The sequence below is a fragment of the Dunckerocampus dactyliophorus genome, chromosome 3 (genome assembly GCF_027744805.1).
Source record: "Dunckerocampus dactyliophorus isolate RoL2022-P2 chromosome 3, RoL_Ddac_1.1, whole genome shotgun sequence".
Lineage (NCBI taxonomy): Eukaryota > Metazoa > Chordata > Actinopteri > Syngnathiformes > Syngnathidae > Dunckerocampus > Dunckerocampus dactyliophorus.
In genome coordinates this window covers 15,971,079-15,984,774 of record NC_072821.1, presented here as the reverse complement: position 1 = coordinate 15,984,774, position 13,696 = coordinate 15,971,079, and the positions used below count along the sequence as shown (strand labels likewise).

The 13,696-nt window shown below is 39.2% G+C and overlaps 1 protein-coding gene across 1 annotated transcript; it reads right to left on the bottom strand.

The window, feature by feature from the left end:
• Positions 1-132: 132 nt before the first annotated feature.
• cops2 (COP9 signalosome subunit 2) lies at positions 133-7,529 on the bottom strand. The gene is made up of 13 exons (XM_054771229.1): positions 7,383-7,529; positions 6,810-6,923; positions 6,653-6,730; positions 6,439-6,564; positions 6,278-6,367; positions 6,110-6,187; positions 3,603-3,777; positions 3,327-3,505; positions 3,104-3,156; positions 2,727-2,824; positions 2,568-2,650; positions 997-1,055; positions 133-628 (listed from the first exon to the last, which is right to left on the bottom strand). Exons 1-13 carry the CDS (start codon positions 7,434-7,436, stop codon positions 484-486), a joined length of 1,332 nt encoding a protein of 443 aa, XP_054627204.1. The 5' UTR covers positions 7,437-7,529; the 3' UTR covers positions 133-483.
• Positions 7,530-13,696: the final 6,167 nt, after the last annotated feature.

The following is a 13,696-nucleotide window of genomic DNA, read 5'->3' as shown; positions in this document are numbered from 1 at the left end:
GGCTACAGTGGAAATGGGAGTCAACAAAGCGGAAGTCATTGAGGCTACGGACACCCCTATTGGCTGAAAAACACATGACGCCACAGAGGCGCTGCAGAACTTTAATCAGTGATGCAAATCTAGTTGTCAGGATGAAAACACTCCATTCCAAGTTTCTTTTTAAGTGCTGAGAGGAGTTTGTTTATTACCAACAGGCAATAGTATACATTAAAATACTGTGTATGTTTTCCTCATACACATTTAGACAACCAAAATATCTGCACATGGAAGTATCTGCCAATCTGGTACATGAAAAACAAGTGTCAGTGATTTCCTCTCATCAGGACAAAACAGCACACTTTGAACACATTCGGTTCTTGCAGTCTTCTTGAAATCAGTGGTGTTATTCAAATCTTGTGGCGTTTCGTCTCTGAAGCACGTTAGCATACTTGATGGATGTATTCAAACATGCCATTTTTCCTTGTCTCTTGATTTTCAATGGCATCATGTGAGCTTGCTCACAATGGCCTGGTTGAGAGAGTTCAGCTGATTTGTCCATTTGTCTAAAGCTGTATAGCGAGCCCCTCCTCTCTTCTGGTAGTCTAGTTCTAATAGCTGGTTGACTTGGTCGATTCGCCCGTGGATTGTGCTGGAAGAAACAAACACACAAACACAGAGCTAAAGAACAGCTAAAACCAGCAGCCAGGTCAGCACTTCGACACAAGAAGATACAGCTTAATTTTATTCATTTCAAGTCTCCACTGAAAGGAATAATCTCACCAAAAATGTTATCAGCAAAGATGTGACTGTTCAAAGAACTTCTGTGGCCCAATTGCTTACATTAAACGTGATTCTGATAAAATGAGACAATTTTACTGCCTATTAATTCCACCCTTTTTTTGTAAGGGCAGAAAGGATCACCTAAATATGTGACTTTTATTTGTTTCTATTCTATTTGTTTTATCTGTTTCTACTTCTATTTGTTTACTTATGTGTCAGGCAAACAAAGATACATACTTATCCAAAATGCACTGCACCAGCAGACTCTCCACATCACAAACATCAATATTCAGCTCCTGAAACACAAAGTGGTAGAGGGGTACTTGTCACATACTCCAGGTAGATGGAAATTATGCAAATGTAAATTTTTAACAAAGTGCACATTTGCATTTAAGATGTTCCAGCAATGTTTTACCATATAACAAAAGCAGTAGAGAACAAGCGCATGCCAGTCAAATCAATACGTGAACAGCTATGACTCTGCTATTGACATTTTGTTCCCTTGTATAAGTGACATCATCATGGTACTCCACTACAGTCTGAAATCCATGTTATCAAGGATGTATATTGCCATATCATATGCATGCCTTTACACCATAGCAAAGGCTTTAAATTGTTTAATGGTTTAGTAAATAGCTTATAAAAACTTCCAAAATAAGAGGATCATTGTGTCATGCAAGACTTTTAACACATCTCAAGACTCTGGCCATGTCCACATGAATAGGGGCATTTTTCCAAAACAAAAATGTAGGTTTTTGTCATTCAAAACTTCAGTGTTTGTGCATGGGTGGGTAAAAATGATAGTTTTATTTTATGTCATAGGAAATATGTGGCATTATTTCATGTTTTAAAACCCCATTTAATAACAGAAAATTGTTATGAACTTACAGGTGTTGGTTTAATTTCATGCAGTTGTAGATGCACATGCATGCACCTTATAAAACGCACAGGCGATAAAAAAAAACCCTTCATGATGTTTGAATACACACTGCAATGTGAGCTTTTTTTGGGGGGGGGAATATTAGAATGATATGAACTAAATTAACTTGTCAAAATAAGTAACTAAATAACATTGTCTGTACAACTAACAAATATTTTATGACCACAGTTTCACCATGGAATGGCTCGCTTCTATTTCTGATAGGAAAGATTATTTTGAACAATCAACAAATCAAAGTCAACCAGCGTCCCGTAAGAGATTGTGGATGACCACAGAGGTTCCACTGAGTGTTGCATATATGCAGCTGCACTTTAAATCATACTTCCCCCCACTGTAAATTACATACATAGTTTGTAATATTAAATGTGTGAGCCATTTAAATTGTTTTTTGGTGTATTGCAAACTACTGCACATGTCATTTATCATGGAGATTGAATAATTTCAACTGAAACTGAATGTACATCATTTATATTATTAATCCATCAATTTTCTATGCCGCTTATCCTTACCAGGGTCGCGGGTATCCTGGAACCTATCCCAGCTGACTTCGAGCGAGAGGAGGGGTACATAAAGACAAACAACCATTCACACCTATGCACAATTTAGAGTCGCCAATTAACCTAACATGCATGTTTTTGGAATGTGGGAGGAAACCGGAGTACACGGAGAAAACCCATGCACGCACGGGGAGAACATTCAAACTCCACACAGAGATGTCCAACAGAGATTCAAACCCAGATCTTCCCGATCTCCTGACTGTGTGGCCAACATGCTAACCACTATGCCACCGTGCAGCTCATTTATATTAATAAAGACATAACTGGCAGTCGTGGCCAAAAAAAAAAAAAGTTGTGATCCAAGATCTTACCTTAGAAATGAAAGGGATGTGTATTCTCGTGTATGGTTTGATGAGTTTGATAAGTACTTGAGTTCTAATGTTCCGCAGCAGTTCTGCAAAAACAAAAAAGCAACTGTATTAGCAAGATATCCTTGGTGCATGTGGACGGAAGTTGCGGTCACCACTCACCCTCTATGTGCTCCCTAATGAAGGGGTCGTCCATTATGTTACTGTGATTTGTTTTCAAGATTTTCTCAAATTCGGTGATGTCATTGTTCTGGTAGGCGCTGGAGAGAAAAATAGTCAATGTTATGATTAAACACCACATTGTGTCTAAATGGCCCACAAGACAGTTCTCATGCTGCTCCCAATAAATAAGGGATAATGTCTGCTATCCATACAAATCAAAGACCAAAGTTGAACAAAGAGTGAAGCAGGTGACAAATTAGCAAGATTTTAGGTAAATATGAGTCAGATTTCAAATGAAGAAAGTAGCAAAATTTTAAGATAATTTAAGATAATAAAAATCAAACATGCAGGATAATACCACATTAGTAGATTCTTACCTTACTAAGTTTGTCATTGCTAGAATTTCTGGGTCATTTTTGTATGGTTTGGCCTTTGAAGGGGAAACAACAAGAAGGTATTAGGTTGGGTACTAAGTGTTGAGTGTTTTCTCTGTTGAAAACCAAGATTCAGAATTTAAGACGTTGTAAAAACAAAGAACCATACGGTAGTAACATGGACATTAGAATCTTCCAAGAAAATAATGAAATGCTAAAGTCATACCTCTTGAGAGTCAAAAGGATTTATTCCTGACTTCATTAGCATGTTGGCGAGCACCAGGTATTTCAGACACGTTGTCCTTCTTGGGCTTCCAGATTCATCGTAATTTTTAAAGGCCTCAAAGAAATCTGTGTGAGCTTTCTCAAATTCCCCCTCCCTCAAATGCATTTTCCCGCCGCACTCTGTTTAGGACCAAACAAGCACACGTCATTCATCGAGAAAGATTAACAACATGCAATGTAAAAAAAAAATTGAATTGCTGAATGAAAAACCACTTACCTCGGATAACACCCATTATAAGTGGATGAGGAATGGCAGATTTAATATGTAGAGACTGCTCATACAGGGCTTTCAATTTCTTGTTGTTTTTTTGTGCTGTGTACATCTGAATTTCCAAAGCATAAATCTCCAACAATTGTGTGCCTTTCTTCAGGTCATCCTCTCCATCATCTGTCTGTGATAAATAGGAAGACAGGACATTAGGGCACTGAGGCTATGTTTAACCATACTTCTAGATTTAAAAAAAAAAAACATTTCAATTGTTTTGCTCACTCAAAAACGCATTTGCGTCAAATGTATACATGTGATGTTAATGTCACTACGTATGCTTGAGTTTGTTATGAAAGACATGACTACCCTGAAAGTCGCCATGTTTGTCCAACGTGCATTCCAATTAAGTCCGGTCGATACACTGGCAAATTAGCCTTGTGAGTTTGATAGCCACACCGCAGGTGTGGTGTTCAATCTAAAAGGCAGGACTCCAGACTAACCTTTTTTTTTTTAATTATAAAAGGAGCACAGTGGCCCCCCCAACTTAAAATTTTAGGGGCGCACATCGAAACAGACTTGCAAAGTACATATTCCCATTTACTCTAATTTTCACTGTATTATTGATAAATACTCAAACAATAAATGACAACTGTCTTCTCTATGCTCTAGTACAGGGGTAGGGAACCTATGGCTCGGGAGCCAGATGTGGCTCTTTTGAAGACTGCATCTGGCAGACAGGACATTTTTATTTATCTATTTATTTTGGCTGACATTTTAAAGTAAAACATTACAGAAATTAGAGTGTATACTGTTGTAAAGTCCAAATATAAAACTTTCTTACTGGACAATTGGATAATCATTGAAGTAAACTTTCCTCCTTTCATCAAATAATCAGCTAGCTAATTCTGCACAGCAAACCCTTTTGACAAAGAAGATGGCGAAAAGACAGAAAAATACCAAACACGGTGCACAACAATGCAGCAGCAGAAGTTGCATTAATGGTAAGAAGTATTTTATTTATTATTGGTTATAGTTTCAGTGTTATAGCTTAACGATGTTATTACAAAGAATAAATTCAGAAACTTACAAAATTCTAAAATTGTTGGTCTTGTTTAAAAATGCACGCATTTATTCGTATTCATTAGTAAACAATATCATATGGCTCTACCAGAAATACAGTTTAAAATATGTGGCTTTCATGGCTCTCTTAGCCAAAAAGGTTCCCGACCCCTGCTCTAGTATATCATTGTAATTGATTATCAGGATTTTATTTTCATATTCATAAATCTGATAGTGTCTTCTATCACACGGCACACTTCTCAGAGTGAATTAAACAATAGTTTCCAAGTGACCTAAAAGCTGTGCCTCAATTAACCGCTGGGTGGAACAAATAAGCACCTTTTTCCTCATCAGGAAACTAAACAACAGGTGGTAAAATTAGGTAGGTGTATTTGCATTTCTGACACCATGTGGCAAAAGAGATGTCATTCATGCAAACCTATTTATCGTGAATGCTCCAATTAATGCTTCTATTCAATTAACCGCTGAGTCTCTCATGGTCACTGGGTGTATGGTCTACCAAAGCAAATAATCACAGGGGTCTCTAGCGCTCTTTAAAAAAAAAAAGCCATTAACAGCTGTGTTTGTAGGCAACCCATTGATGTATTTGTTAACTCCACAACACGGCAGTAGCTACATTGGAAGTATCATGAGTGGTCAGCAAGCAATAGCTTTATCTACCTCTGCATGCCTTTCAAATGGTTGGCTGTTCTGCTCAGCTGTTTGTGTGAAAATCATGCATGTTGCTTGCCGTGCGCTGGTTTACAATGAGCTCATCGGCGGTATTAATTATGGCTGAGCAGTTTGCTCCTTACTGCTATTACATGAAAAAGGCTTCCGGAGTAGGAAAAATCTGGAAACGGCGGCTTGATGTTTTCAAGTAGACAGCTGAAAACGATGACGTCACCGCACCAACGCCACCCTGTCACAATCACGTGACCAGAAGTGAGCTTTGACAACACAATGTCTGAATATTTTGACTGACATGACTCACCCCGGTTGACATTCTCCTGCTATTTTCTTGTCTCATATTCCATAATGACTCATAGAAGTAATTCACTTAAGCGTAGACGAGCCTTGGAAAGCGGAAGACGACGGACTTGTGCGCATGCGTTCTTTCTTCCTCTATGGTTTGGTGTGTCACGTGGTTCCGTCTGCGTGTCAGTTCACAGTGCCACATGTAGGTGTGCCTGGTATATTACGTTGTTTTCACTCAGTGATCCGTTCCCGCCTGGATGCAACTATTTACTAATCCAGCACAGTGTGGACGACAATATTTTTTCAACCCGCCAAAAAAAAATCTCAGTGGCATTCCCACAGGGACAGGGTGTTAAAGTCAAAGGCATTTCCAAACAACTAACAAGGAATAGAACCACAAGGAATGTTCCCACTTGATCCGAGAATAAAAAAAAATCTATTTCTAAACATAAGCATGGATCAAGTGCGAGTGTGGTTACCTGGCAAGACTGGTGTAACTGCCTCAGGATCTTCTGTAGCTTCCCATACTCTTCCCTCTCCAGGTACAACTTCCCAAGCTACAGTGTAAGAGAACAACTCATCGATTTATCTGTTACTAGAAAACATACATTTTGACAGTGTCAAGCAGGAGAATAACCTTTATGTACCTTTGTGTTGGTTTTAAACCAAAGTCTGTCGTTTTTTGCATCTTTCAACGCCTCCAGAGTAGTTTCATAAAACTCTTGTAGCAAATCCATCTAGTAACATACAGAACTCATTTCAGAATAACACACACACCACATATTTAACTGCAGGACGCTCTCCTAACCTGTTTGGAGGTAGAGATGTAGTCCAGAATGGAGTTGATGGACTTCTCTGAATAGTTCCTGGTGACTGCACTTCTGATGTACGTAAGCAGCTGTTTGTATCTGTTCATCATCTCGGGGAAATTAGTCTGTTGCAACGATAAGACATGAAAATACAATGACTCAAATCTGACACAGTAGTAGCAGTCACGTTATGGTCGGTGAGACATTACTTACCAGCTTAAAGTTGATTTTAATCATCTGTTTCAGTGCCTTGAACCCCCATTCACCTTTCTCCCCTTCCAATTCCAACACCTGATAAACAAAATATGACAGTAAAAACAACTGCTTTTTAAGAAGTGAACGATGCAAACTTAATTGAGGAGTACTCCACCTTCTGGAAACTGCTGAGTGCTGCTTTGGGATCATCCTCCTTCAATGCTTTGGAGTTGTAGTACTGGTTTTCCAGGTCGACATTTGGCTCTGAATTGCTGTCTTCTGAGTATTCCTGTATTTTAGCAAATGTGCACATCAAAATCTTATAAGTAATACAGTCCAAGTTGCTAACAAAACATAACCCAAATTCAGGAAAGCAAAGCATATCAAAATGTATCCTACTACTATGCTATTACGAGCAACTGCTAAAGTTAGCTAGCGTATACGCTAACTAGTCGGCTGTAATGCTTCCTACTGGCAGGTTTCAGACACAGTAGCTGCAGAATGCACGCAGTATCAGTAAGCTACCATGCACGGTTCGTGTTTATTTGTGTTAGTCGGCTGTATGACTGCAACAACTAGCGTGGAGCGTGTGTGGCTAGCAAGTAAGCTAACGTGAGACTTGTGGTTTCGTATTAGCTCAACAAGCTAACTACACGGCCAATGCTAGCTAGCCTGCACTGTCGGCGCTTTCCAGTTAGCGCTCAGTTCAAGATAAAAGGCAAAGTTTGGTAGTTTTAGAAATAAATACCAGGTCGTAGTCTTCTTCATCATCACACATAAAATCGTCCTCCATGTCAGACATTGTGATAGTCTTTGTTATCCTTGTTGAGAGAAAAATAGTTGCCCGGCCTGTGCTGTGTTTTGCGGCGACGGGAAGGTGGTGTGTCAGGCTGGAAAGAGGAGCGAGGAACTAGTTTCCGCCCATAGATGGCGCTATTGTATCACCTGTGAGTGTTACAAGGAGACACGGTGTTATGTTTTGTTTTTGTACATTTCTTCTTAGGTATCCACACAAGAAATATGATTGCCTTTCTTACCAAACATTAAAAAAAACATTAGAATAATATTTGTCTGCTGTACCTAGTAGTAGAATGTCCCACATCCTATACAGTTCCTCATCTTTTCCACTGATGTGATAAACAGTACCAGTCAACGTTTGGAGACACTTTTGCATCCTACTGAATGACAGTGTCTTCAAACTTTTGTAAAACTACGCATGGTGGCGGAGGACCACAAAGTACTCCATCAGACATCTTAAGGAGCACAACTCTTCTTAGTGGTGAAGTTGCTAAATTACAGATTTTCAACCTTTCGACAAAACAAAGAAAATGTCTTGGGTTGGACTTACAGCTGCACGGTGGCCGAGTGGGTAGCATGAGATCGGGAAGATCTGGGTTTGAATCTCCGCTTGGGCATCTACTGTATGTGTGTAGTTTTATGTCTAACTGGGCATATCTTATCTACATAATAACTCATTTTTTGTTGTACCCGTCAGAAAGAAATGGTGTTGCTCTTAGTTGGATTTAATGACCAGCCTTGACTCCCACACAGAGAGGTTTCTGGAAATATCACATCTTATTTCCGACCTCTTTGCCTCTCCAGAACTCCAGAAATGTTATTCCTGTTAAGATTATGCTGCTATTCTGAAAAATCCAGTAAACAGTTTATATGTCATAGGTTCATTTAAAAAAAAACAACTGATGAGTGTGGGTGAAAAATGCAAGTGCATCATGCTATGAAGTGAACTGGGCCATAATATTTACACTATCCAGTCATGAATCATAAACACTGGTGCTAGAGGCAGAGTGCATCCACTGATTCCCAGTCTGACTTACAACCTGAAAAGCTTTCAAAATATCCACGGTAATATTACTAATGTATGTGTATGTGTGTGTATAGACGCTGTGAATATGTCTACCTGTTTCACAATATGTCTGCACACGCTGCAGACGTGCTCCAGTGTGTTCACACCCTTTTGTTGCATGTGTGAGATGAGTCATTCTAGCACCAGTGCGTGCTCCCTGTCTGTCCACAATTCATTAATCGAGTGGGTTTAACATCAGCAAATATACCTAATAAATGGACATTGGAACCATCAATGCCAAAAAAAAACAACCTGTGGCTTTGAGACAAAAGGCCAATGGCTCCTGCTACACCCTGATTTCTCACCATAAAGCCCACACAAACACCTGGCAACACAAGTGAGTGCGCCTCACATGTCCGAATTGTGTCCAAAGTGTCAATATTTAGTGTGATATTTCACCAGAGCGGCACAGGTTGTAATGTGTACGTTAGACACCTTGCGTTCTTCTACCTTCCGCTTGAGAAGTTCAGGACAGGAGACATACTTGGCTACTCCATCATCTTTACCTTCTACTGCCTCAGCAAGGAATTTGTCATCTTGGAGGTGTGTTTGGGCCTATTTTACGAGCGGGATCATGCTGTGCTGCAGAATGTCACACAACATTTCCCCTCAACAGCAGCCCCCTCCACCCCTCACCCCTGTGCCAGCAGCACTCATGTAGCCCCTGTTCGACCAGACACAATTATCCTTGTACACATTTTGTTGCCAGCTATTTAGACAATAATGGCTGTGTGTTTAGTCATTTTAAGTGGATAGTAAATCTATACTGTTATACAAGCTGTACACTGACTACTCTCAAGAATTGTGGCACCTCAGTCAGACAAAAAGTAAAATGTACAAAAACCAAAGAAATTTTCTCCATAGGAAATTATATAAATCCAATTCATTTGATCCAGACATCCAAGAAGATAAGAAAAAATACATTTTATAGAGAATAATTATAGTTTTACATACAAAAAACAATGCAAATATAATTCGAAATGACAAGCGAAATGGATAAATGAACATTTAACATCACTTTTACTTTTACTGAAGACGCTTGTTGGCAAGACAGCAAGCAGACAGGGAGGCGGGGAGGGGAGGGGAGAGGCTGGGCTCCACACCAACAGCAACTTCTCAACATTTTCCATCGTTTGTGATCTCTGTTCAAGGTGCTGTCCAAATTGCATTTTTTTTCAACCAAAAAGTGTAAGAACACCATGACCAGCTAGCATATGATGCCAATAGTGGTTTAAAAGAACTGATTGGACCAAAAAAATGTCTATAATCTTCACAAAGATGTTTGGTCTGTGTATGTGTCTGTAGCGCGTACACACACACAAAAGCAGTCCCAGAGAATATCAACAATTTTCAGTCATGTTGTTACCAGGCTATACGTTCAGTGATAGCTAACATTAGTAGCTAAAGTCTGTCATCATTTGCTTACGGCAACGTAACTAGTGTGTGTGTGTGTGTGTGTGTGTTAGGTCGGGCGTAGCTTACGTACCCAAAACAGGAAGAGGGCAGAACATAATGTTGCAGTACGTTTGAACACGAGCACCCTCTGGGCACCGGCATAAACAAGGCTAGCAGCACCTTTAACAGCATCGTATGGTAAGACAACAGAGATGGTATGAGAAGCGAGGCAAAATTTTGGCTAAAATTTCTTTGAAAAACGAATCATACGAAAACTGGGGCATTCAAAAAGTGAGGTTTGACTGTACATGCATGTCTAAGCATGATGCAGTACAATAGAATACAATCACCTTGGATCAGCACCAAATTGCACATAATCTCCCTGGTGCACAATTGAGTTTTTTAGACTCAAGAAAAAACTGAGGAAATTCGTAGGGAATCTTACAATGATGAAAGCGTTCGTCTTTGGCCCATGACTCACACGTTCAGTTTCCTGTAAATCATTTTTGTGCAGTCTTTCTTGCTTGTTGACAGACAAACTAAACAACCGTGGCAGAGTTAATAAGCACGTTATTATCGGATAGCGCCAAAACATATGATTATATCTGTAAAAACAGCTCTTGTGTTGCTCATCATTAGATTGTTCAGTTCAGTGCGTAATATTGTGGCGTGAAACTGATTGTTTAACGCAATAACACGACAAGATGACACTCATCACAGGGTGGCTCCACATCTCTCACCAAAGATTGCAGATGTGAAGTCAGGCACATCTGTGTTTTCTGACGACTAAAATACCAGAACAATTAGACATAATGATATCACACAGTCAAAGGAAGGGGAATCACTCTGAGACTTCATTATTGCTTCAGAACTCCAAGCAGGGCAAGTCAAGCAGCACAGAACTCCAGAATGTTCCACACCAGCTGACTTCCCCCAAGACTATGAGATGGCAGGCCAACTGCGACTGTCCTTTTGTTCTCGTGCTACTTTTTAAAAGTCATTGTCAGAAACGAGATGCCCCACCTCTGCCCTACTTTAATACAACCTGGAAAAACAAGTGTGACGACAGCCTTGAAATATTCTAAGTCTCTCCCCTCCAGCTATGATCTGCTCATCGTTCATCATATTTGTTTTATTGCTGTCTTGCCTTTGTTGTGCCATGTGCCTTTACTGCAGCCATCAAAAGGATGTGACTTACACACAATGTTGTATAGACACAAGACTGCATAAACCCTATTCCCAATTCATAGATGTTTTGACATACAGTATACATTTTACTTTACTTTTTCTAGATCTAAAGGGAAATTCAATAAAATATTTTATGGATTTAAAATTAAATATAAAATTGCTGCAGTAATTTGTTGCAGTTAAGTAAATAGTACTTTATTTAGCACCATTCAAAAGTTCATGGTGCTATATAAAATGGAAAATTCCATCCATCCATCTATTTTCTATACCGCTTCTCCTCTTTAGGGTCACGGGGGCATGCTGGAGCCTATCCCAGCTGACTTCGGGCGACAGGCGGGGTACACCCTGGACTGGTCGCCAGCCAATCGCAGGGCACGTATAGACAAACAACCATTCACACTCACATTCATACCTATACCTATACCTTCATACCTACAATTTAGAGTCGCCAATTAACCTCAATTGAAAAAAAGAAATAAACATACGAAAACTTACAGGTAATGTATGTAACTGGCTCAAGATTAGATTTTTTCAACCAGAAAACATAAGACCACCGCACAAATGCACATAGTCCGTGTGCTCAAACACAAAAGAGATCTTCGAGAAAGAAATCGTTTAAAAACGGATGCCATGATGGCTGCTATATTCCTGTTGAACCGGTGAGTGAAATCATACTTTTCCAAACACTGCTTTTGTCACATAATGTTGAGAGGGCGGGAGATAATGCTTGTGGCTTGTTCGACGGCTAGCGCCCTGTAAAAGCTTAAAGCTGCCGTATGTCTTGGCTTTTTTTCAACCCAAAAATTCAAGAACACTACCAACAACGAGCATATATTACCAATAGTGCTTCAAAAGAACAGACTGTACAAAAACATGTGAAGTTAAATTGCATAAAAATTTATGTCGTTTGGTCTGAATAAAATTATTGCTCACTCATGGCTGCCTGGTATTCACATACTGTACATATCCATAGCACACACACACACACACACACACACACACACACACACACACACACACACACACACACACACACAAAAGCAGTCTCAAAGAGGCGATCAACAATCTGCAGTCATGCAGTTGTTACGATGGGCTTTACATTATGGGCGATACATTAATCAACAAAATATCGTAATTTCTGGTGTACGCACTGGTGTTTAAGCCACACCCATTAAATTTACAGAGAAAAACAGATTTGTACATATTTGTTCCAATACGAGTTTAAAATAAAAAAACAACTATTTTAACTTCTTCCCATAATGGATTTCTTCCCAGCAGAGCAGTTCATTGGCCAATGTGATTCGTCTTTCTTATATTTTGTCAACATCAACTGCTTGTACTGTTTCTTATAATGGCTCATTTTAGCGCATCGTTTGAGTTCTTTACTCAATCCGTTCCATAATTTGATCCCACATACCGATAAGCTGAAGGTTTTTAGCGTTGTGCGGGCGTATAGGTGTTTTAAGTTTAATTTTCCCCCTCACCTGATGAAGTGAATTGTCTTTTTGGGTTTTTTTTTTTTTTGCATAATTTTAGCTGTTTGAAGGTTTACCAGGTCGACAAATTTTAATAGTTATGAGTTTAGGAAAACAGGGTTTGTATGTTCTCTATTAGCGTCATTATGAATGATCCTAACTGTTCTTTTTTGTCGTACAATTAGTGAGTGAAGTCTGCTTTTATAGTTGTTACTGCATATCTCCGCACAATAAGTTAGATATGGTATGACTAGAGCACAATAGAGAGTCTGGAGTGATTTTTGGTCCAGTACGAATTTTGCTTCATTCAATATTTAGGTATTTCTTGCTACTTTATATTGTATATTTTTAATGTGGGATTTCCAACTCATTTTGTCGTCTATTATAACACCTAAAAATGTATTTTCATTCACTCTGTCAATGTCCACGCCGTGTATTTGTATTTACACGTAAGTATCCTTTATGCTATTACCAAATAGCATTATTTCAGATTTGCTTAGCTTCAAGGATAATCTGTTTTTATCAAACCATCTTTTTAGGATAGTCATTTCATCTGTGATCTTTCTTATTAGCTCTTGTGTGCCCTCTCCAGAACAGAATGCTGTGATGTCATCTGCAAATAATACTAGCTTTAGGTCCTTAGTGACTTTGCAGATATCGTTTATGTATAAGTTTTGAACAGTTTTGGCCCCAGTACTGAACCCTGGGGTACGCCGCATGATATATTTAAGCTTGCAGGTGTATATTCTCCCAGCGTCACATATTGCTTCCTGTTTGCTAAGTAGCTTTTTACAGTGAAGTATTTAAACAGGAAGGCAACGGGAAAGAAGGGCAAAATATGGGAATTTCCCACGAAAAACAGGACGGTTAATAGGTACAGACTATGACTACAGAAAGTGGATGAGGTCAACATGTCCAAGCTGTACACATTTAGGATTGTAGAGATGCTCGACAGTAGATTAGTGCAGATCACACACTACCATAAAGTAAATGTTGCTCTACTTGAAAACAATGTAATTCTACTGACCACGTATTTACACATAGGTAACAGGCTAGCATGTATTGTGTTTGAAGATAAGAGCAATGGTCTCAGGGCTGGGCTTGAGAAGCATGATTACGTTGTGTTTTGTGTTGTTGTCA